The sequence below is a fragment of the Pholis gunnellus genome, assembly GCF_910591455.1.
Source record: "Pholis gunnellus genome assembly, chromosome: 15".
Taxonomy (NCBI): Eukaryota; Metazoa; Chordata; class Actinopteri; order Perciformes; family Pholidae; genus Pholis; species Pholis gunnellus.
In genome coordinates, this window is record NC_136542.1 from 14,131,671 (window position 1) to 14,155,397 (window position 23,727).

Consider the following 23,727-nt stretch of genomic DNA (forward strand, 5'->3'; position numbering starts at 1 on the left):
ATAATCGCTTTCCACAAAGCCGGGGCTGAAGTACGTATGCAAAGTGGAGGCAACAGCGACATGAGCTCATACTAATCCGTAGAGAAAGGGCCGGAGGGTTAGGCAACAGTCTAACTTAACATGGTAAAGATTTGACACTGAAGAACCTGCCTATTGAGCTATATACACATCAATTATGCATCTTCAATTGATGTGTTTCTCAAAAACAGCAAGACAAATTGATTTACGCAAAGCCACTACAATAAATATGAATGTTTATGTTTTCATAAATGTTACAAATAAATCCATGTCGCATCAAAACAAGTCTCTCGTCATCGATGTAACGGTCCGGTGAGAGTACAGGTTCACCCCGGGTGGCAAGTCTTTTTCTAATCCCTCATGCCAGGCTGCGGTGCCGTTAATGATGCGGTGCGTCCCTTCAGAGTCACCGTGCTGCCAGTTTCTCACATCACTGCCTCTCTGGCTCCTTACAACAAATTAACATGAAAGACTGCGCATGAGAACGTCTCTCCCTGTGATTCCTGGTGAGCCTCCAGCCTTTTAAACATTACATTCTCCAGCCAGCTAGATCAGAGGAGCAGGAATTCTTCGGGGATTAGGATGGGCATTGTTCACAGTGCGTTTGCTGGCCACTGTGCCGAGCTGACAGCCGGGCAAGCCGAGGCCAAGCTAAGACCACTGCCGGGAGGTTCGCCAATTAAGATGTGCAGGAATGCAAGGAGGAAAGTCACAGAGCTGGATCCACACATTAAGATCACTGCTTCACTGTAGGGTCCGCCGACTCAAGTAGCGCTTGTTTACTGGACAAGAAAGTCAGCAGCCATAGAAATTTAGTTTGTCGCAAAGAAAATCGTATCCACAAAATGAATGCAGTTTCTTCTTTGGACTCATAAGTCCTCATTAATTTCTATAGTTTCATGATATTTACAGTTATTTACTGACATCTATAACCATTTGAGAGCAAACAAATGGTGTAAGATACACAGATTTGTGCTCAGTCAATGCAGCACGGCTACAACAACATTCCTCTAGAATGAAGCCTCCTCAAACAGCCGTTGACCAATTGATTTTCAAGCGGTGAGCTAGTTTGTGAAGCCTGCAGGAGTAGTATTCATGTCGAGGGTCAGGCTCTGAACTTGTTTCAGTGAACAGCGAACTAAAAAAAAAAAAATCCTCTGTTAATCCCACTTACTATGACCTTATGAGCTAACCCCACTTTATGACCAGACCAAAACTAATCTGTCTCTGGTCAATGAGCCTAGGAATAATGGGCTCAAAACCTAGACGGGTGGAGAAGGTGAAAATGTCTAGCAGTGTAACCCACAATATTAACACATCTGGACAGAATTCAACAATCGTAACTCATTACCTTTCACCTCCTGTTTGCTGACATATGGCAATTCCAAATCCTTGTTTTTCTAGGGAGGGGGTACAGCCAGATTTCAAATCCTAAAGAAAACACTACCTACAGGCTAACATTCATGCCAAGCTGACCACCTGTCCTTGAAATAGCAGCCATTTCACTCAAATGGAGAGCATTTGGTTCCCACAGCTGACGACTGCGTTACCCGCAGCATGAACTGGCCGCATGGGAATCTGCAACTTGCCCCTTAATTGAAGACAGATGCTAAGAGCCAATCTGATGGTTATTAAAAGAAAGACCTGCAATGGATCACTTCTTCAGATGGGCTGATAAACATCCTTGTTCCTCTAATCGCCAGGCTTGACACTGATCCAGGCAGTCAAAGCCTGAATTCCTTTCTTTAAAACACAGCAAAGTGATAATTAAGTGAGGCAGATGCTGGCCAAGATACAGCACTCATACAAAAAGAAAAAGAAAAGGAGAACGTTTATACTGAGTCATCTCCACAAACGTGTTAAAAGCCTCACGCTGGGATAATACGCACAGACAAACATACCTTGAATCAAGACTGTAGGCCTAACATGTTAAAGGAGAAGAGTCCTTGGGGGGGATGATGACTATCTGGAGCATTTTTCACCATCGGCAGCCTGTCGCGGTTACGAGAGAAGTGAAACCACTGAAGCAAAGAGGAAACCAGACTTATGCCACTTTCTCTGTCTCTTCAGGAAGGATTATCGGGGGCACAGACAAGTCAGTGAGGATTGTGACATCATATTTCACCAAATAAAAGCTTTATTGAAGGCAGATATATGGACTGCATTTACATTTAAATCTTGCTGCCCTACCGCCAACTGTTGATGCTCACAACTGATAGCATGCCGTTTTGATCCAGCGTCTGAATCCCCAAAAGGGAAATGAATCAGCCGCCTGTGCAACAGTCAACAGCTCAGATTGATGTCTCCTCATGCGGAGCAAGTTGATGGGAGGAGAAGCTAAAAATAGTCCAGAGAATTCCGGCTGCGCTTCGCTCTCACATTCGGAGACCTACCGGATCACGTTGCATTCACCGTCTGGCCCGACTAGGCCCACGGGAATCTGGAAGTATGACATAAGCCCCCTGGGATGTCATCAGTCAGACACAGTGGTGCGGGTTTCTTCAAGACGCCATCACTCAGGACGGATGTTTACGCTCAGAACAAATAAGACTCAACCTGGCACGGCAGGCAGATGTTTCAGGGTCCTACAGGCTGATTGAAATAGAGACTTTTTTATTATTTCAGCACTGGTGCTATGTTTATCTTGCAAGACCGCTCTCTCTCTCTCTCTCTCTCTCTCACCCTCTCACCCCGGCAGAAAATATCCCCTGACAAACAGCCTTTCTGTTGTTGCCCTCTTTCCCACATTACTCCTGCAGCTTGTCCCCTGACACACAGGCCTCAAGAGACCAACAGCTTTTCATTCACTGGGGACAACAATAAACCCTTACGGTCTCTCTTCACCTCAATCAAATCCACAGCTTCCACAAAAGAGCCGTCCTAACGCGTGACTTCCCCCAGACACACAACATATGAGCCTCTCATTTTAGTGCGCTGCGTTTCTGAGCATGCTGCTTATATGTGGCGATAAGAGATCCATCCAAATGAACAGCCACAGGGCACTTGTGAGGAGTATTGTCCATATGGTGCACGTACAACCCGGCCAAAATAGCCCTTAATGGGGGGAAATAATCATTCCCCGCTGTGCTGAAAAAGGAGAAAAAGTCATTTTCACCTTCCAGTCAATGACCTATAACCACACAGAATGCATACCTGGCAAATAAGGTTGGAAAGTGCCATCTTAAGTGGCAAATGACAAGCGAAGACTTCCAGCTCTTCGCAATTATAAATGGTAGACGACCAGAGGGTAAGTAGTCCTCCATAATGTCCTGCAGTGTTTTGAGGGGAGAGTAGAGGGCTGCTGGGTAAAATACGACGGCAAGTCTTCAAATAGAATTGGAGTGTACCCATTTAAAGGTGCATTACACCACATCTGCAGGCAAACGGCTCCCCTGTGCCTTTGTGGGGGCTTGTCAAGATGGTAATAACAAAAACATAGGGTCTGGCCTTGCTTGAGAGTCTGGAATGTTAAATCACTTATAGCACAAACTCGTCAATTTCAAACAAACACAAAGTTGTCAGGTCTTGCTTAACTCTCACAACGTAATCCTAGCTGGAACTTGTAAAAGCTGGAACTTTATGGTCCCATGAGATGTAAATCTACCCTCTCAATAAGCTCTCAACCACTAAATGACAAAGGAGGTGACTAATGAAAAGCTCAAAAGCAGGTTTTGAAAAAGTCATAAGATCTCCATCGATGAAACCAGGTCTGCATTCAGCAGCTCTGGTGATTTTTACACAGCTTCAGCATACCAAGACTAGGGAAGAAAGGAAGAAAGTGCCAGCTCTGAGATCCAATACACACATGGGCAGTTTCCTGTCTGGACCACCTAAGAGAGCGCCGTTCATCGCATTGAGGCAACATTTATCTCAAATTATGTTGAGACGTTATTGTCTCAAAGGTCAAGTGAGGTCAAAGGAGTGGAAGATGGAACTTTTCACTGGTAACTGATTGATTCTGTCCCATTCTTCTCCAACAGCTGGTGGGGAAAGTCATTGACCTATGAACAGCCTGCATTTGAAACCTCACTGTGTCTCACTGGGGTGCTCATTAGAAAAAAAACAATTAGGATTATATGGGGCACCATAGGAGGGGGGGGGGGCAATGGGATGCAGAGAAAGAGGAAGTGACAAATGATTCAACGGGAGCATAGTCTCGCAAGTTAAATCTGACATCGATGCTTCAGTGGAAAAAAATCTAACTCTTTAAAAAAAAACAAAAAAAAAACAGAGTCACCAGCAGCTGATCAAAGTTCACTCAGCTGAGTGTTCCGTTTCAAAGACAAACACTACTTATCTGACTGAAACTCCTGCCCACTTCAGGGCTCGCAGTATATCTCGCAGGTTGTGAAATGCACCGAATATCTGTATGCAACACCTCCAGGTAATGCAACGTGAAAAGGCAGAGGAGTTCATCACCAGGAATGTGTTGAAGTGTTTTACTTGTGTTGAACTCAAAACGGTCTCTTGGCTGAAATTCATAAGCCCGATTACACGCATACAGATGTTTTGTAGTTGACACTCTCTGTGGGGCTGTTTCATTGGTTCGTTCCGCTGAAATGGAGCAATGTTATTGCTGGTATAAGTTGGTCAACTCAAGCCCGTGTTCCGTTTTCTTGCGACGGATCAACACGCGCCTGACAAGGCGAACAAAATGCCCTTAAAAACAAACTATCAACATCAACATGATAAACACAGAAAGATGCATTCTTGTCACGTGTAGCTTAACTGGCGTCACAGCTAAAGTAGAGTTTGATAAGATTTGGTAAAGTTGTCCAAAGCAGTTCACGTACCGAATTCGCCAACTTCTTTCCTCCCGACGACTTTTGTCCCCGGTAAAAACTTCTCTCTGCAATTCCTTAGTGTAAATCTTGAAGTCGCTCTGATAGTAGTTGTTTTCTCACATGTTAAAATCCGCTCAGACACACACGTCCCAGCGCAGGTCATCAGCTTGTACTGCGTCCAACTCCCAAACACTGCTGCATCTCTGCAAAACTGCGAAGAACGGATGCTGCGTTCAAGACCCGTCGGAAATATTGTAATTGCCCCGCTACACCGCAACACCAATGAGAATATCCTCTGGTTCTGGCTCTCATGTCAGCTGCAGGTGATAACAAAATGTTTGTTATTGCCCAATGTGAGCCTCCAAGTGAATTAAAAATATTGGTCACATTAAAACTGCAGTTGCTATAGGGTGCATTTTGTTGTTTGGTTCACAGTTGTCACTTCCCAACAAAATTAACAAAAGTGCACAAAATGAGTACTTCTAAAACACTTTGTATATACCATATAGTCGTATATATGTAGTTGTTTATTTTTAGAAGGCTTGTTTTAAGATGAGCAAGAAAACTATCAATGAAAGACGAAAGGTCTTAAGAGTTTGTAATTTACGAGGAGTACTTGAATGTAACAAAGGCCCGCCTGTTTTTGACAGGCCAGTGTCTGTTTGGTGAGTGTCAGAGAGGTATTCCCACACATCTTAACATCTGGCCTGCACAGTTTCGTCATTTCTTTCGGTATTAGACAGTTTTAAAATGGCTAAAACAACCAGATTGTTTTCTCTTTACGGTTTCTTTACTTCCACTCGTGGACGAATATGTTTCCAATCCAATGACAGGCGTGTGAAAGGACATAACCAATTGTAACTCCGCCAATTACATTTATGACGGTCAGGTCAGTCGACTGGGGGTCTGACAAAGGATGGCTTCAGTGAATCAATTGGGTGGTTGCTAATTTATGTGTGGATGATTAAATAGAGAGGGGCGCGTTTGCTTTGCACAACCCCCTCTCTGCCCCCATAAAGGCTGTGAAGAAGAAAGCAATATGCTGGACGACTTCACAGAAAGAGTCAACACAATGTGAAAATGCAGCTCCTATTGTCATATATAGGCTACAGTCTGATAAAATGAACTCACTCCAGTAGGCCTACAATGTGCAGCTTTATTTCCTCAAAGCTGCGCTATCCCAAATGATTTTAATTCAGAAAATGATTTCAAAATCAAATAAATAAGAGATTATGGAGCCCATATTAAACTGATTTATCTGCAAAGTGCTGCCGAGTTGAATATATAATAAACCAATGTCGCCACCTGCTGGTAATAAAGAGCAATGTCTCTGCCCAGTGTGTAGGCAACACTGGATTATACATCTAGAAAGAATGGCATTTGGAAAATGTCTCTAACTGTATTTTCAAAACTTTAAGGATGTTACAGTGCATGATCATTTCTTATTCAGAGATGATACAACTATAACAGGTATAGGCATAATATTTTGTATATTGTAGAACGTCATAATACAAGATCACAGAGATTACAATCACTATATGGCTCTTAGACCCCATTGTTGTGTCCTCAGAGGCTGCAGTTTAAACAGCACGTTGGGTTTAGTCAAACCCTCTCTTTAGAGATCACCTAACTGCCACCAGGGACCACTGTATCTGAAGCTTAACTTAAACTTGCTGTGGATGGTTCGGTACACGGGGAGCTTTGAATTGGATTCATGTAATTGATCACAAATGGTGTGATCTTTATATTAAGTTAATTATGGAGAGAATTATTATTCTAGGTGCAAAATGATAATATTAATGTATATAATAAAATATTCTGTAAAAGCTTAACCTGAAATTAAAAATATAACTGACGTATCATATGGCCTATGAGGAGCTTGGACAGTAGCTGTGTTACAGAAACAATATGGAGGTTGGTTAAAAAGTCAGAAAAAAAAAACAACCACTACCAAGTATATTTTGATTTCATATATTTATTTAGTATAAACAATATGATATTGCTAAAGTTACATAAACCTATATAATGTCATGTACAAACACACAGCAAGGAGTATTTTTAAAAGGTATTAATGAGTATTATTTAAAGAAGGCATTGTGCTTATTCTGAAAACATGTCATTGACAAAATAACTTTCTCAAGTAAAATATTACTTTCTCAAAATTCTAAGATTATGTACAACATTACGCATGCATGTGTAATCCAACGTAACAATGGTTTATAAACAGGATAAAAATACATCATTTGACAGAGTGAAGAAGCTGGCAGGGCAGGATTTTAGGACGTTGAAGGGATCTCCTTCTAACATTACATATCCACAAACATCCCCACAGCTCTTAAAAAGGGACAGGAAGCTAGACTCTTACTTTTAAGTAACGGACCAATGTGGACCTAGTGACAATTCAGGATCTAACTTTTGAAATGACTTTCTTTCAAAAAGAGCCGTTCACTAAGAACAATCAGATGCAAAAGCAAATAAAACAAAAGTAGTTCTACTTCTAACCTGAGTACAAACTGATATACAACCATTCATTTTAACAGGCCACTGCATTAAAAACAAGCTAAAAGTCAAAATATAACCCCTCACATTTCATCATCACTGAAGACGTTCTGCCTTCTATGTACATCACCCTTACAAATTAAAAACACATCCCCTCCAGCATTCAAACTCAGTCAATGGACATTGTTTGTTCGGTGTACAACAACTGTCTCCAGCAACTAGTGTAACTCACAACCAAAACGGTGGTCAAAGGTGAGGACTGAAGGATCATATGGGCTTGGTGGTGCTGTTGTAGACCAGGCGCTCTCTGTCCTCCAAGCTGACCGGCACAGTGTTGACGGGCACACGCTGGTGCTGTGAAGACTTCTTCTTTCCCTTCATGAGGCAGTACACCAGGAGGCATAGTAAGACGAAGATAGCGACACCCAAGAGGGCAGCTATAGCTATAATACCTGTTGAATAAAAAAAATGTTAAAAGGCAATTGAGAACACTACGTGAAAGGCTGCCTCACAAAAGAAAATGGTGCTCTCAGCAACTCGGTGAACTGGAAAAGTGCTCTGGAGGAGACTGAAGCTTTGACAATACTGCTGAATAGCAAGAAAAGGGAGGTCAAAGCTGACGGAGCTGCATGTTTTTTTTTTTATAGGTAGGTATTATTTAAACTTCTTTTTTAGTCTAGAATGAAACAATAGAAGGAGAACATACCTGTATGGCCTTCAGACACTCTTTTATCAACTCTTCCAAACATGTCCTTATCTGAAATAAAGATAAAGATGGGATATGGTTTTAGACTTCTTATGTTGTATGTGACATAAACAAAACCTGAAATGTTTCTTAAACAGAAATCTGGACTCTTGCTGTGAGGGGAAATAATACAGGCAATAACGTTTTTGGCCACTTGAGGGCAGCAGAAACAAGCCATGAACACAACACTGCCTCACTTTAACTCCAGCGTTTTCACATTATACTCTAAAACATTGTAGAACTCACAATGGACTGTAAAAATAACAATAAAAGATTAAATATGAAAATTGAGGAAGTATTTTATTCTTCTTTCTTGGCAAAACCCGGCGCCTACTTTAACCACAATGCAAAGTGACCGCAGAGAGTTCGTTGAGGTGTGTTCAGGTGTGTTTTCTGGCTCTTCAGCAGCTGAACGCTACAATGCTTTCACCTTCACCAGCCAGTTTAAAAAATGGCCTTCTGCCATTGGCATATGCTGGCCAAGGAGTGTACAGATCTGAGCTTTTCCTGAAAACAGCTGCCTGCGGGGACTGAGAGGTGAGATTAAATCAAACAGTAAAATCCGGTTTCCTATTAGATGTAGTCATTTTCTCCCCATTTATTGAAATTTAAGCAGTGTGCAAAATACAAGGGGGCTTGGACCCCCCGAGAACTCTTGATTGAGACTTGAGACCCCCTAAAAGCCTGAACAGCTAAATTCGTTTTTAAATTATTTGTCACTAAAATGTCTTTTAAAAGCTTAATATACTATGTCCAGCAGTATTCATTATTCAAATGAAAACATTTATTCACAAATATTAATAGGAAGTGCGAGAAAACGTGCGAGTAACCATCACATTTTAAAAGGTTGTAGTAGTTTCATTTCAGTTTTGGACATTAACAAAAGTAGCAGAACTTTCTAATAAATGAAAAACTCAAAGTTCTCATTTATATTTGTTCCCAACAATCTGAGGCTGAGGAAGGTGCTGGAAACCAGTTAGACAGCAGTAACAGAGATTGGCTCGTGACTGTGTGAAAGATATCTGGGATGTGCAGTGTTCCGTGATTTTGTACGATGTATATCTTAGTTGTACAAAAAGGATGTTATTCTACCAATATGCAAATATCTGTAAACATCTTAATGTTAGTAACAACCCACCCGTTACCCCACGGCAATATTTAACACAGGAGTCCTTAGTGTCAAATTTGTTGTCATTTCCGTGGCAGCCACCGTAGTTGAAGCGGAAGCAGCTCTGTTGGAGGGGGTCGTAGTACCACCTGGTGAGACTGTCCCTGCAGTTTCCGGTGTCAGGAAGCTCTGTGCAGTGCACTGTGGACGACAATAAATGGGCAGGTGAGGTGAGATTGTAGGTATTAACAGATGGCAAGAGCATACAATAAAAAAATTCTAAGTGACAAAAATCACCATGCCCAAAGTTTTGGAAAGCATAAAAAACTAAAAAAGAATAAAAAAAAAATAACCTTTTTGTTCATTCACTGGAATCGTCTGCAGAATCCTAAAAGCGTTGCTCACTAATAAGCACACAGGACATAATTTAAGTTAGAATATCTTTCATTTTTTTTAATCATTGCTGCATTTATATTTGCATGAGCCTGTATGAAAGCGACGCTTAGTTTGAATAGTCACTGCTCACATCGCTCGCATTTCTGCTCATCCGAGCCGTCGCTACACTGTGGAGTCGAGTCACATTCCAGACCCGGAGGCAAACAGCAGCCGTTCGCACAGGTGAATTCCCTCTCTGCACATGTAGCACCGCATTTTTCTCCTGTGGCCCACAAACACAGACGGAAATGTCCCCTTTGAAATATCAACTGTTTAATGGAGTAGAGGAAATTGCGTCAGACGGTAAAATACTTGGCAGAGTTCACCTACCTTGAGGAATGGGCAAACCTCTGCCTTTACCACCAGGTTTGTCTGAAAGAAAAACAACCAAATTAGATTAAAATTCAATCACTTTTTGAAGATGAATTGAAGACTCAAGGAAGTTACTGGCCTAGCGAAGAGGTGGTCTCATACATAACCCCCTAAAAAAGTAAAAGGTGTTGTTTTGTTCAGATTGAATCAAGACACTTCAAGTATAAAAGCTCATAGCACAGATACCTAAGCCGGAGCAGGCGTTGATGCACTCCTCCTTGGTGAGATAGTTGTTTAAATTCTCATTGCAGCCCCCAAATATGAACTCCTCGCACTGTGTAGAGGCAGCATTGTAATGCCAGCGAGGGTAGGAACCACGACACCACCCGACCTTCTTCGGAGCCATACAGTGGTCTGGTGGGAAACAAAAGAAAGGATTAGGTTGGATTCACAGTTCACAATAGTCACTTGAGTAAGTAAGAAGTTCCTCCACCACTGTGAGAAATGTAAGTTTGAGAGTTAATGATTTAACCCCCCCCCCCACACACACACACACACACACACACACACACACACACACACACACACACTGTGATGTCCCATACACAGTTTAGTTAGCGGAGCAACAACTACGCTTCAGTGAAGTGAGCTCTCTCGCCGCGGTTAACTACTCCAGCACAGTAATCACCCCAAAGGCTGGAGAAAACAGATTTAATGTATAAGATGACTTCATGAGACCCATAACAATGTAACACTTGTGATCGTCTCATAGCCGCCACCACTTCCTACTTTTGGTGTCCGTCTCGTGAGCAGACAGACACATAATTACACACGCAGCCGTCTTTGATAGAGGAGGGCGGAGGAAGAGTTGCTGTGTTTCCATAGACACTGAGGTTAGAGAAGTTGTCTGCATGTGGTCTATGAAACATATTCGAAGTCTAACCAGAGTGCTCATGTGCATTACAGTCATGTCAAGACATTACATGCTGACTGCAGAATTAAACCAGGAACTGTAAGCTACACCTTCATTACCAGGTTCTCATGTCTGATCGTCACTCATGAATGGGTTTAGTTGCTATTCAATCCATTCATTCATTATTGTGGCAGCATTGACATGTAGTCTCTGCCAAGGCCCCATGCATAATCCACCAAAGCACATTTACTCAAACTATTCAGGACACGAGCTGTTAATCAGTAACTGAGCCACTGAAAGGTTAAAAGTGTTTTCTTGTCCTTCAGTCGATCAACCAACAAGCTGCACATAGACAGCCATTAGTTTAAAGAACATTTGATTGAGAAATCTCGCCATCAATACAGAGAAGGATTACAGAGGTGGTTGAAATGTTGTTTGTGTAACACAAGCTGAAACCAGACAGACGGGTTTTGATGAGTCGGGGGTGGAGAGAGTGGGACGGTTCCAGGGAAGCAGTAAGAGCCACCTGCACTACTCACTTCCGTTTTCCGGAGAAACAAAATGTTCCAAGAGAGCTTCACTGCGGATTTCTCTGTTGAGTTTAAAGGGAAGCGACACCGATACTCGAAGTGACAGAAACTGATTTTTACTAAAATGCCTTGCCACAACATGGATGACTTTATTCCATATTTCTGTGGTTTGCTACCAACGGTTTCACCCTTACAGGAAACTAATCTGGTCTAATCTTCTAATAACATGCGCCTTTATCTCTCTATCTTCACGCTGTGTCGTCATTCGGTTCCATAGGAATTAGGTGAGCGTGCTGTGACATGTTTGATCAGCAACCAAACCGCAAACAATGCCTTGAGTTACTTTGAAAAAGAAACTGCTAAAACTCAGCAATGACATAACACAAGGTCACAACCGTTTATTTTAGATTTGATTGTGTAAATAACGCCACATCAATAATTGGATTAAAATGTAAAGGTTTATGGAATTTAACAATCCAAGAACCATCCTCTCTTAACCGTAGAAAACTAGGACTAAAACAGATGTCCCTTATGAAGGAATATGTTCAGATCGTGCTGAGGCTCAGTCTAGATACTCACGCTCAGACTGGTCAGGAGTCAGGACCAGCACGGTGACCTTGATTGAGTCTGACTGGCCGCTGGCGTCTGTGACCGTTAGCTGGAACTTGTACACCCCAGATGTCAGATTGGACACGCTAATCTGGTCGTCAAAGTTGGTTTTCTACACGCCATGAATAGACAGAGTTTTCTTATTATCCACAAATATGATCAGTTGACTTTCAATTTAGTGACGGGCACAGATAAATAGCATTACAGTGGACATTTAAAAGGAATATCAGATACACCAAAGCAGGATTACTAACAGTTCAAGAGTATGTCAAACTCTTACAAAGAACTTAGGCGAGATCATGTTTGCATTACTGTGTGTTTACTCACCTCAGTGATAGCATACGGATAACTGGTCAGCATTTGCCACTTGAAAGATACAATCCCGTGGTCATCTTTGCTCTGAAAGCCGTTCAATGTCACGGGGTCCTGAGGCTGGACTACAATATCCGGGCCTCCATCGGCCACCGGGGGACGGTCGCCTTCATCTGGAGAGAGAACATGGGATAGGTGAGCAAATATTACACATCCAAATACAGTTGGAGTCACACCTGGACTGACTAAACCTAAATCTGTACTCAGGGGGCCATAATGACCTGGCGTGTGTAAACATGCATACTGAGGCCATGAGCCTATGGACTCACAAATCCACATTACAAACTATGTTTTAAAAAAGTGAGTTATTTCTCTTTGTAGATGTAAGCCCAAAGGAAGAATGCAGGACATAATGACTACATTCATCACACTGTATGATCCATGTCATAATGTAAGGGGCCCAAACTGTAACATGCATCTCTACATGGATATTTGTTATTTTTAAAAAGAGTTTTTCGTCTTACTTCGGGAAACATCCAATGCAAGATGGCTCTCATAAACGGAGTCCAGGATGTAACTGATGTATCCCGTCTTCCTGACGAAGCGGCAGGCGTATTTCTTCTTGTACAGACAATCGAATAGAAAGCAGGATTTGACCCTGCCTTCCTCGGGTTCTCTCTCCATGAAGGCGACATTGCACTTCGGGTCTTTGCAGCAGGAGGCCACGCAGTCCTTGTATCGATCCAGTTCAGGCGACGAAATGAACGTCGCTCCGCCTTTCACGGACTCGTCGACATCGAGCACAAAATCCTCCTGACCCTTCTTGAATCGGGCTATGCACGTCTCCCCAAACTGGCCGCAAGTGGAGTCGAGTAGCACCAGGAGCAGGAGCGCACACGCTCCCAGCTGTCCTTTAAGGGGTAAAGTCATTGTATACGTCCTGTGAAGATTTCCACACAATATAATAAAAAATCCAGAGATCGCCTGATACGACAGTAGCGAATACAACCACCAACAACAAAGGCAGTGTTTTTCCCCCAATGAGTTGTTAGGCCGCAAAGTGGCAAAACACTTTGTTTCTTCTCTAGAAAAAACCTTCAGCTCCTGCTGCGCATCCAGAAAACGGTTCAGAGCTTTTCACAGACGCTCTCCAGGCAAATGTGATCCTTTCCTGTTCTGAAACTCACACGTTTGATGTCGACAAAAAAAAAACGAGCGATCGACGACATTGCCCAGGTGACTCACCTGAGAGATGCAGGAAGTGAAATGCCACTCCCTTCTGGCAGTGAAATGATCTCCAAACAAAACAAGGACAGCGCTTTGTGAGTGTGAATGTAAAGCACTGCACTGTCACACATGGAGTCATTTACCACGTTAGGATTGTTTCATATTGTCACAGGGGGGGGGGGGGGGGGGGTTGTATGGCCTTTTATAGAGAGTGAACTGCTCGCACACACTCTTCTTTAATCTTATACTTCCTTATCTTTGACATGAATTCAGAACATGCTGGCCGCAGTGTGCTTTTTGCTGACGTTTTTCTCTGGTACGGACATACATTTCTTTAACTTGTAACTGTGACGCACTCTGAGAGCCCAGGTTTTGTGTTTTTTTAATGGTTGATAAACTTTTTGTATTTGTGTACCCCAAAAACTGGGACAACTTTCATCTTTTTAGGGAGTGCACTGAAGGTAATTTACGAAATTCTACATTGAGCAACGAACTCTCTAATTTAGATGTTGTCATAATGGAATTCCCCCATGAACAAGTAATCCTTCAAAATCCTGAGGAAATAGTACAAATGACACTAGCAGCAGTCATACAGCTGCTAGAGGACAATGGGAATCTTTTACTCACTATAGTGTAACACATAGTGTACAATAAGCTTACTAAATACAATATGATCATGTTGAATTATGTAAATGAATGATTTACTTTAGTATTAGAATAAATTCTCTCCCTTTTTAATGTTTACAAATAAAATAAATGATTCTATGTGTGACAGAAATGAAATACACTCGCATGTTACATCATAAAAAAACATAAAACCATCAATAAGATAAAAAAAAAATCAAAATCAAATGCACAGAAATTAAAGAATAGCAACAAGAGAAAAGACAAGCTAAAAAAGAAAGTGAGTCTTGTAAAAAGTCCCCTCTTTCTGTCCTTGACTTCATCTGTCAAATTCTCACGCTTTACTCCAGAAGGTGGCAGTATGATCCCATCTACAGCTGAAGAAGCAGCTGAAGGTGAACACTCTCAAAACATTGTAAAAACTGCTTTCTGGCAGATTCTTTTCCTCCACTTACGGTACAATCATGAACACGACTCATGGTTCAAACTAACATAGACCCCCAGTCGCCTTTTCGTAATTGTAGTGGTAGGCTACTGATGATTCATGCAGTGAGTCACCCAAGTACAGTATGTGATGAGTCATGAAGTCAACAATTTAGATTACAGGAAGCAGGAAATGATTGTTCAAATTATGAAATGCAGCTGAATGATTGTGACTCAAACATAACTTCAGGCATATTTAGCAGCAGGATAATGGATTTTTGAAAAAAAAACAAAAAACAAAGACAACAACAACTGTAGTATCCATAAAGTCTACACAGCTTCCTGCCAATGAGATCTTACATCTTCATCAAACAGTGACGATTAAACACTAAAGGTCAAGCTCATTCACTGGCCCTGCTTTCCGTCTCTCCCACATAGAAAGCGTCACCTGGCCAGGTACAGAGTGAGAAGGCCTGTACCTGCCCCCCCCCCCCCCCCCCCCCCCCCCCCCCTTTTTTTTTAGACAACCCAACAGTGCAGAGCCAAGCACCATAAGAAGAGATGAATGAATTTGTTTGTCTGGAAAGGTGAGCTGCTAGAAGCACTCAATAATTCAGTGTTTGTAACAGACGGTGCATCAGTGGGTGAACATGCGCACCTACGGCTGATTGATAGTCGCTGCCAAAACAAAAAACTGAACCCCATTATTCATATCGTAATAGGATCTGTGGAAACTCTGCAGCCCATTGTCTCCGTGGTCCCAGCCAATAATTTGGCACCCGAAGGTACAAACTATGAATTTCTGACCGTGGGTTCATGTGCTGCTATGCTGATATTTGACTTCGCTAACGATGATGGTTTCACAACTTGTTTTCTGGACATTTGACTTCTAGACAGCCATAAATAGTGCTTTCCTACTCATCCATTATTTATGGGTGTGTAACCAAGGATGCCAATTTGGCTTCAAGGCTTATTAAACGTACACCTGATGATGCCTGTTATAAAGGGCAAGGCAGCTATCACACTGGAGGAACCCTGGCTCACCTGTCAGGGGGACCCAGCTTTTGTTGGAAGTGTTTGCAAACACAAGAGCAAATAACCAAATACTTTGGATACTCTTACTGAGTGAATATTAGGAAATGTGTGTGTTGGCACGTAGATGTTTCTGATCATATAGGTATACCTACAAATCATATGATCGGAGATCAAATAAAAAGACCTATTTCTATATTTTTGTGATGTCAGTAACACCTGCGGCATGTCAGCCAGAGTGACACTCCTAACTTGAAAGTTGTGGATGCCCTCTCACCCTTTCTCCAGTTTATATTGCTGCAATTGAACTGTGCTCTCTCACCTGCCATAACACCGGGAAAGAGAGCAAAAAGCAAACACACGCCTTATAAAGTGCACGTGCACACACACACAAACGCATGCACAGACTCACACACGCACGCACACCGAGGCATATCTCATTACCATCCTCCTGATAGTGCAGCCAGTGGGTGTTGCAAGAGGAGGAGGGAAGGAGAGCAAGACAGTGAGCCTCAGAGAGGGAGAGAGAGGACGAGGACAGGCAGAGAGCCAGAGCCAGAGCGTGATAGAGAGGGAGAGCACAAACACTCAACGAGATAATAGGAGATACGTGTGGGAACGGCAACACACTGGATAGAGACAGAGCAGGGTGTGTAAAAGGAACGTGTCCGAGCCTGTGGGTCTGTATCCGTGTGTGTGTGTGTGTGTGGGTGTGTGTGTGTGAGCTTGTGTTTCCACGGTTTCCCTGAGGCCGTGGCAGCCATGGCGTCAGACCCCAGCACCCAGTCCAGGGTGATGTTCCAGGCAGCGGACAAAACAGAGGAGCCGGCGCACCGCAAGCTGGGCAAGCTGACAGTCAAATACAACCGCAAGGACCTGCAGAGGAGGCTGGATATCGAGGAGTGGATCGACGGGCAGCTGCACCTGCTGTTTGACTGTGAGGTAGGGTAGGGCTGGCTCACACAGACACACACTCAGGGCGCACATCGTGTTGGGTGCCTGAGGATGAGGTGAGGGAAAGGAGCAAGGGGGAAACTGAGCTGCTCATGAGGGCCTGTGGTGGGCTATCCGTCATGTATGAGAGATTACAACGACCTAAAAGAGGAGTGGGAGGCATTAGCTCTGCTTAATAGCGGCAATTTCTGGCACTCAAGCCCTCATGTGTCATCAACCTGACTGCTATATCAGCTGTGCGGTGTGCTCCGCGGTCTTCTACCATAGTTTTTTTCCAAGATATGTCAACCCTGACAATGCAACACCTAGATCACTTTAAACATGGTTGCCATATGGCTACATTTGTGATTTAGATGTTCAGAGGTTTTTCCACAGTGTGAAGTAGAATAGATTCAAGGATCAGTGACATCAGAAGCAAACAGTATTGAGGAGCAACAGAGTAAAAGCACCACAACAAATATCCCTGTGACTCTGTGATAAAGTAATAATAAAGTGCCGGAGGAAGCATACAAAAATGAAAGTCAAGGGTATTTTTACATTTTGAAATGCACTCCAAGTGTTGCCGTTTTTATGTTCTGCTATTATGGTGAGATCCAGGACATTATGTCATCATTTTAGTGTCGCTGTGTGTCCTGTCTCTGTTTGTAGACACATTTTCAATAGCTATATGCACGATAGAAACTACATACTTGGATCGCCCCTATATGGATGATGATTAATGATGACAATGATTAGACATTGGGGACACTTTGCAGGCTTTATTCCACCAAAAACATTCAAAATATGCAAGTTATATTAAGACAGTTGTGTTATGTAAAAACAACATATTTAATGTGGAAATGTGTGCTCATTATTTCACAGTAGTGGGCTTAATCAATGGCCTCATTGCATAGATGGTGTTTTTTGTGGCGACATCAGCCAGCTCTCTCTCTCTCACACACACACACACACACACACACAGCAACACAACGTTCATAACTGCTCCTGTACGGTGGGATGCAATCCAATTATGTCAGAGGCTCCATATTGATTTGCTTGGCATCCTCTGAGGGGAAACCATGGCAACAGATGTCTCATCGCCCACACGAGGCAGCATAGCACCGTGGAATTAGGGGTGTCTCTCAAGGAGCATGAGCTTCCTCATGACCACGCAGATCTGATGACAAAACCGCCTCCGTTTCATGCCAGAGACGACAGAGACAAACTGTTTCTTGTTTAATTCTTGAACCACACAGAGACCCCCTTGGCTGCAGCCACCTCTCTGCTGGCATCCCCTTACACTGGGGACCTTTGCATATGGCATATATACGAATGCTGCAGAATGTGAGCCTGCTTCCACGTCCATCTGACTGGCTGGCTGACATGGAAGTTTATAGCAAATCTATGTGATAGACAATTATCCTCTCCAGTTATCTCTTTTTTCTAGACCAGTAGATTATAAAGGTTAAGCCTGGCTGGGCACAGTTTAATACACTTTAGTTGCATGTGACTGCTAGGCATATTTAATATTGTGCAACAATATTTCTCATCCCAACACTTACTTCATGCGCTTTATTCCATTTACATCCCAAGCCTTCTTCCCTGAGGTAATATATGATAATATGCTTGTAACGCAGAGGGTGGAATAAATTACATTAGTTGAAACCAGGACATGTGAAAACATTATTTCACATGATTTGCAGTAATTGGCCTTTCATGTTCTGGTTCTAACATAATCTAATATAAGGATAAATGCTCCGCACAGATAGTGCACGTGCACTATTCAGGTGAATGATTGGATCTCAGTATGATTGATGAGACAATGAAAGCTACAAATGCCTTTGATCCCATCATGATAGTGGTTGACTTCTTGAATTTGAGTAAAGAGAAGTTCCTCTTCTAACTTTCCCAATTATAGTCGACATCCTCGCTATACGTAAATGAGTGCTTTACTTTGTAGTTAGATAGACTGGATATTTGCATAAGCCACTTGTATGGAATCAGTCGTGGCTTGTCCATGTGCACTGGCTAGTGTCATGAATTTTGCATGGGCTCAGGGGAAGGTAACTCTGTTGCTTCTCAGAGTCTTCCACGTGGAAGCATTTACCATCAGTCCCCTGTGTGACAACCTAAATAATTTAGCCGCATCTCTAATTCATACAAGTGCTGCCTCGGTCTGGAGTGGCCCCCTTCGTTTTCTAACTTCACACCTTTTGAGAAATGATAAAGTAAAAAAGAGGTGTGACAAACACTTGAAAATGTTGAGCAATGTTTACGCTTGTGTGTGTGTTTAGTAACCCAGATCAGTCTTTTCCTGCACTGACCACTGTCAGGACTTTTCAGTGAATGTCTGTTTCATATAAATCAATAGACAGTGAAAGAATTTTTTTATTGACACAAATTAATTCATGTATTATATAAGATTGATGCTTTAAGTTTTGATTCTTATTTAGAAATTGGCCCACTCTTATATATAAATGGACAACAGGATTTACACTCAGTTTTCCCTCTTTAAACTGTGTCACGACTCAGTCTGTGAAGTTAATGGATATTTTGATCTGTGTGCAGCTCGTGCCTCTGCCAGGAAAAAGGAAGGGTCTGATAAGTTAAACATGCACAGGCATCTTCTCCAAACAGCTAGATTTCCTGGGCACGGTTTCCTTAACATTATCATCCCAAACACATGCTTGTGTAATGGAACCACAGATGTTTGTTTGTTTAGTGTTTTCCAACGCCATAGGTCAGTGCATATCCTTTCATAACACTGCCATGTAATGAACACGTAGAAAACTACAGGACTCTAGCTGTAAACAACATTTAAACGAATAGTTCAACATTTTGAGAAATTCATTCATTAGCTCTCTGGATGACAAAAATGTTTCCTTTAAAAAAGGATCAAAACATTTAAATGATCATGCTTGCCTATGCCACTGAAATTTGAGTTCCAAACCAAAGAAGTCATGACAGGAAAAAACAGGTGACCTCATGATGATGATGAAACATTCCTGATTCTGAATCCTAAATTCCAGTGGAGGTCATCTTATCTCCACAAAATCCAACTGCTTATCCAGAGTGCATCTGTATTGCCCTTCTGAAACTGCAATCCCCCGGGAACCGCTTTGATGTTCATGAATTCCGATATTAGTGCCAACATTTACTTTAGCTTCAGTCCATTGCTTTTAACCTTAAAAAAGTGCTGCTGAGAGATTTCTGCCCAGAGGCCTCATTAAAAATCAATTTTCCTCCGACAATGAAGGAAACTCTCAACAAGCTAAAAAATGCGACTGCGTACACAATATGAAATTGTGAAAAGTTAGTAGAAGGGTCATCGTATTTCATCATGATGAATGCACACTGGTATTCAGTGGTGCTCATGGTCCAGCAGTCGTAAAGGACCAGTTCAGAATTATATACGGTATGTACACTCATCGCTTGCGCTTTACATTTGGTAGGTTTCATTTTCACATTAATCCTTGACTCAAGATAGTAATTTAAAGCAATGAATGGGAATATATTATTAATCCTTGTTCAGTGCAAATAAATACTTCTAAACATCAATCAAAGCTAGCATCTATTACAGCAAATTTGGTTATCCCCAAGATGGATAGAGAATATACCTAATTATACTGAATAAAAACAACATTTAACATTTGAAAAAACTACTCACATTCATTATGTGGGCTGCTCTAGCGTCATGTTAGCTCCGGACTACCAGAGTGTAGATGTCAAGCTAAAGCTGCACGTTAAGGAAAAAATAAAAACATTGGATTGCTGAAAAAATCGGACCCATACAACATGAGCAGAGACTTAAACAAGGCAATACCAAACTGTTTAAGTATTTGGCCTTACCATCACAAACATCCCCAGCCTAACACAGTAAACCTGGTAAAGCAAAGCCCAAACAATACAGAAATGTACAGCATGGACTAAAACAAAAAAGCATCCAGACCTGCGTGTGTCGTGCAGACATCAGCAGAATCACACAGGGTCCAAACTGGCAGCATTTATCAATTAGAGCGGGGCACCGGGGACTCTGAAGGTGGGCCCATCTATTCTGCCACTCAGCACTTCCACATTGATTAGCTCTCTCCTCATCCAGAAAGCTGTACGAGCCCCATCCTCACAAGCCATGAAAACTCCCCAACCGGAAAATATCCCTCTTAAAAGGAGGCCCCACTTGTCAAAATTGATTGTACACCTGCTGACTCTAGATATCTTAGCGTCCATGATTCCTCCAGTGAGCACTGTTCTTTCCCTCTGAAAATGTAGTTAAACGGTGAGGATAAGAGCTTGTGATCAAATGTGATTACTTTGCTATATTTGCTTTTTATAACTGGTGACTCTGTGCCCTTTTTTTTTTACAATCTTTACATGAGGTTGGCATCGATCTTTCTCTGTGCTGCCAACCATTGTTTAGTTAAGGCTAACATTTTAGAAAAAGGGGTTTGTATGGATTTAGTTCGACCTCAAGTTAATATATTACAGTGTATTCTGCCCTTCGGTTGGTATTTTAACTGACACTGTGGGACAACCTATAGCTGAAATGAATATATTCTTTTGGAGAACATTTAAACTGGAAATAATCTCTCAGTAACGGCTGAGATAAATGCTAGCTGGCTAAACCATCCATAAAAGTGTCATGTTGTATAGTATAGCCCCCCGGAGCCTTTTTGCCTTCATGCCTCAGTGCTCTGCAGCATTGCTTTTTCTGTGCACCACATCATCAGTCCTATCATTGTTATGAAAAATGATTACGGGAGAAAAGTGTTCCTTATTCTTATTACAACACAGACAACATTAACTTGGGCGATCCTCTTCCTATAAAAGCATGGCGCCAACTCTTGAAAACCGACCACACAACAACTTCTATAAAATCCTTGCCACGTTGCATCACATCTTACACTTTATTTTCCTTCTGCATGACTCTGCTGTGGTGTGGTTAGTCCTACCACTGCGAGTGAAAGGATGGCAAGAGGCCCACGTTATACAGTGTTCGCAAGAGCTTTTGCAGCATGCAGAAATACAAGTGTGGGCGATACAGAGAGAGAGGAATACTGCCTTAGACATTTGTTTCTCTCTGCTTTCACAGGAGGAAGAGATTCCAGAGTTAGAGATTGACATAGATGAGCTCCTGGAGTTGACAGGCGAGGGACAGAGAACCCGTCTGCAGGTAAGATTGTGCAAATTAATGTAAAAACAATGACATGTTTAGCCACTATTCACATTGCATCTCTAGTTATTTCTATATTCAATAATTTATTGCTTCATGGAAATGGTACCTAGAACTGCAGTTCTACAATCTGAGTCCAAGGAATCCAACAATCAGGCCAAAGAGTTTGAACATTTCAACACCATGATACCTAACTATTTGCAATGTGGGGTAATAGCTTAACAAGCACTTGACTCTTGCAGGAACCCAATGTTGCAATGTTTGCACTGAAAAAGTAATGCCCAATGTTGTTACTGAGCCTATATGTTTCTTTTCTTTTCTTTGTTAGGAGCTGTTGCAGGAATGCGGAAAGCCAAAAGAGGTGAGACAAAAAATAACCAAACACAAGCATATAAAGATTTAAACTATTTAACAAAAAGTGTATTGCTTGTTTACTGTTACTGTTGCAGTGTGTAATAGGTACTCCATCTTCCCTTTAGGATTTTATCAACGGGCTGCTCTACAGGATAAAGGGTCTACGCAAAATGTCAGGTCCCTTGAAGAAATGATTATAGGTCAAATAAAGAAATGAGACAATGTGGAGCCTCTTATCTTCCCATCTCCCATGCATTAAGTGTAACATGTGAGTGGGACTCTTCCTGCCGTCTGCCCCCCTTCTTGGGGCAGCAACAGTCTTAACACCAGAGCAGTCGGCTTTTGAATGGATTTTTTAAAAATTATTTCACTTTAAATTGACCGACTGCTGTAACATTTTGTCTCCCATAAACATACCAATAGCGCACATGTGATAAAAGTTGTACTCAGAAGGACTGCTTTTTTGTGTAAGACTGTACATTTTCGGTTGCCTATTTATGTACATAAATATTTTTGTTCTGATAACAGTGTTGTATGTCAAAATAAAATGGAACATTTTCAAGAGAAGGCTGTTGATGACTTCTGATTCTAACAAGGGGAGCGATCAACAGTCTGGCATCATCAGGTATTATTCATTCCACACATACAAATACATATTGACATGTCCATTACACCCATCAATTTAAAGTACCAATTAAACTGTTAGCGTCGTTGCTCTTTATTACTGCTCTAAAACCCTTATTTCCCTTTAAAGAGATTATTATGTCCTACTGTCCAGAGACAATTGTAAGACTTAACTGTAGCGCGGCTGTCAGCATGTCATTCCCAGAATACAAGCTTCCATTTTCTGGCATAAATCTTTCAACAGAGGGATGGAAACAAAGGAGTGTTGACATGTCAAATCTCGGAGTAAACACAGTGAAATCAGCAGCAGGAAGGTCCATTAAGTATGCATCCATTATCCTCGTCCATTTCCTGTCTGTGGTGCGTGTATGACATGGCCAAACACAGTAACGGCCTCCATGCAAACCTTAATGGAGCAAGCCCCCCAGAGGAAAGTGTAATTACGGTTTCTCCTCAGTTCGCTTGACAGTAATGCACACTGATGAAACCGCACTCCGGCCTTCTCTCGGTCATACGCAGAGGGTCTTTCGGCCGAGGGCTCCATTACAGTAATTTGCTTGGTTCGCCCCCCCCCACTTCCACTTCCACTCTTGCTTCTCTGACACAGAAGCCATCTATAGTGTAAGACTGCACTTCTAACAAGGCCTGCCAGCCTGGGACATTTTTGTCAGTTGATGATATCAGTGATTGAGTGTTAAAAATGTAACTACAGAAATGTGACATAACCAATAAAACGGTTGTATCCTTTATATTGGAATTGTACACAAGGACAAGAAAGGCAACAATCATGTCACACTTGCCGCCAAACGTAGATTACATGAGTGACTGCAGTGTCTGCCAAAGAAAACAACGCCCTCAGTAATCCTTTTATACTGACTCCTCTGTACTTGATCAGTCCAGAGCTGACAGTAGTCTGGGGTTGTACATCGTACCAGATGAGCTTGTGGTGTGGCTGCTTTCTGTGTGTGCAAAGAGCGTGTCTAAGATGAGCCTTTGTTGCCTTTGGAAAGTAGAACGAGTGATAATAGAAAACACTTAAAAGCTTCTTATTCGTTTAAACAGTTTGTATGCAGAA

At 42.1% G+C, this 23,727-nt stretch overlaps 3 protein-coding genes across 3 annotated transcripts in view; 1 reads left to right on the forward strand and 2 right to left on the reverse strand.

Moving 5' to 3' along the window:
* Nucleotides 1-3,287, reverse strand: part of LOC306707319 (pleckstrin homology domain-containing family G member 3-like) — a 29,500-nt gene extending 26,213 nt beyond the window's left edge. Inside the window, exon 1 of the mRNA XM_079174712.1 lies at nt 3,172-3,287. Within this exon, the coding sequence (XP_079030838.1) occupies nt 3,172-3,281 (110 nt within the window). The 5' untranslated portion in view covers nt 3,282-3,287. The remainder of the gene's footprint in view (nt 1-3,171) is intronic.
* A 3,474-nt stretch (nt 3,288-6,761) lies between these two features.
* spint1a (serine peptidase inhibitor, Kunitz type 1 a) lies at nt 6,762-13,601 on the reverse strand. The gene is made up of 10 exons (XM_079174140.1): nt 12,790-13,601; nt 12,281-12,438; nt 11,924-12,065; nt 10,148-10,315; nt 9,920-9,961; nt 9,681-9,812; nt 9,508-9,558; nt 9,185-9,355; nt 8,008-8,058; nt 6,762-7,753 (listed from the first exon to the last, which is right to left on the reverse strand). Exons 1-10 carry the CDS (start codon nt 13,193-13,195, stop codon nt 7,569-7,571), a joined length of 1,506 nt encoding a protein of 501 aa, XP_079030266.1. The 5' UTR covers nt 13,196-13,601; the 3' UTR covers nt 6,762-7,568.
* Nucleotides 13,602-16,125: 2,524 nt separating this feature from the next.
* Nucleotides 16,126-23,658, forward strand: ppp1r14d (protein phosphatase 1 regulatory inhibitor subunit 14D). The gene is made up of 4 exons (XM_079174231.1): nt 16,126-16,513; nt 21,594-21,674; nt 22,003-22,035; nt 22,154-23,658. Exons 1-4 carry the CDS (start codon nt 16,334-16,336, stop codon nt 22,220-22,222), a joined length of 363 nt encoding a protein of 120 aa, XP_079030357.1. The 5' UTR covers nt 16,126-16,333; the 3' UTR covers nt 22,223-23,658.
* Nucleotides 23,659-23,727: the final 69 nt, after the last annotated feature.

What these genes read in the sequence shown, in the direction of transcription:
- spint1a (XM_079174140.1), bottom strand. Translation starts at nt 13,195, where the DNA reads ATGACTTTACCCCTTAAAGGACAGCTGGGAGCGTGTGCGCTCCTGCTC. An exon ending in TGCATTGGATGTTTCCCGAA is followed by an intron (nt 12,439 to 12,789) that starts GTAAGACGAAAA and finishes TTCTCTCTCCAG; the next exon opens with ATGAAGGCGACCGTCCCCCG. An exon ending in TGAGCAGAAATGCGAGCGAT is followed by an intron (nt 9,559 to 9,680) that starts GTGAGCAGTGAC and finishes TGTGCTTATTAG; the next exon opens with TGAGCAACGCTTTTAGGATT.
- ppp1r14d (XM_079174231.1), top strand. Translation starts at nt 16,334, where the DNA reads ATGGCGTCAGACCCCAGCACCCAGTCCAGGGTGATGTTCCAGGCAGCG. An exon ending in GACAGAGAACCCGTCTGCAG is followed by an intron (nt 21,675 to 22,002) that starts GTAAGATTGTGC and finishes TTTCTTTGTTAG; the next exon opens with GAGCTGTTGCAGGAATGCGG. An exon ending in AATGCGGAAAGCCAAAAGAG is followed by an intron (nt 22,036 to 22,153) that starts GTGAGACAAAAA and finishes TCTTCCCTTTAG; the next exon opens with GATTTTATCAACGGGCTGCT.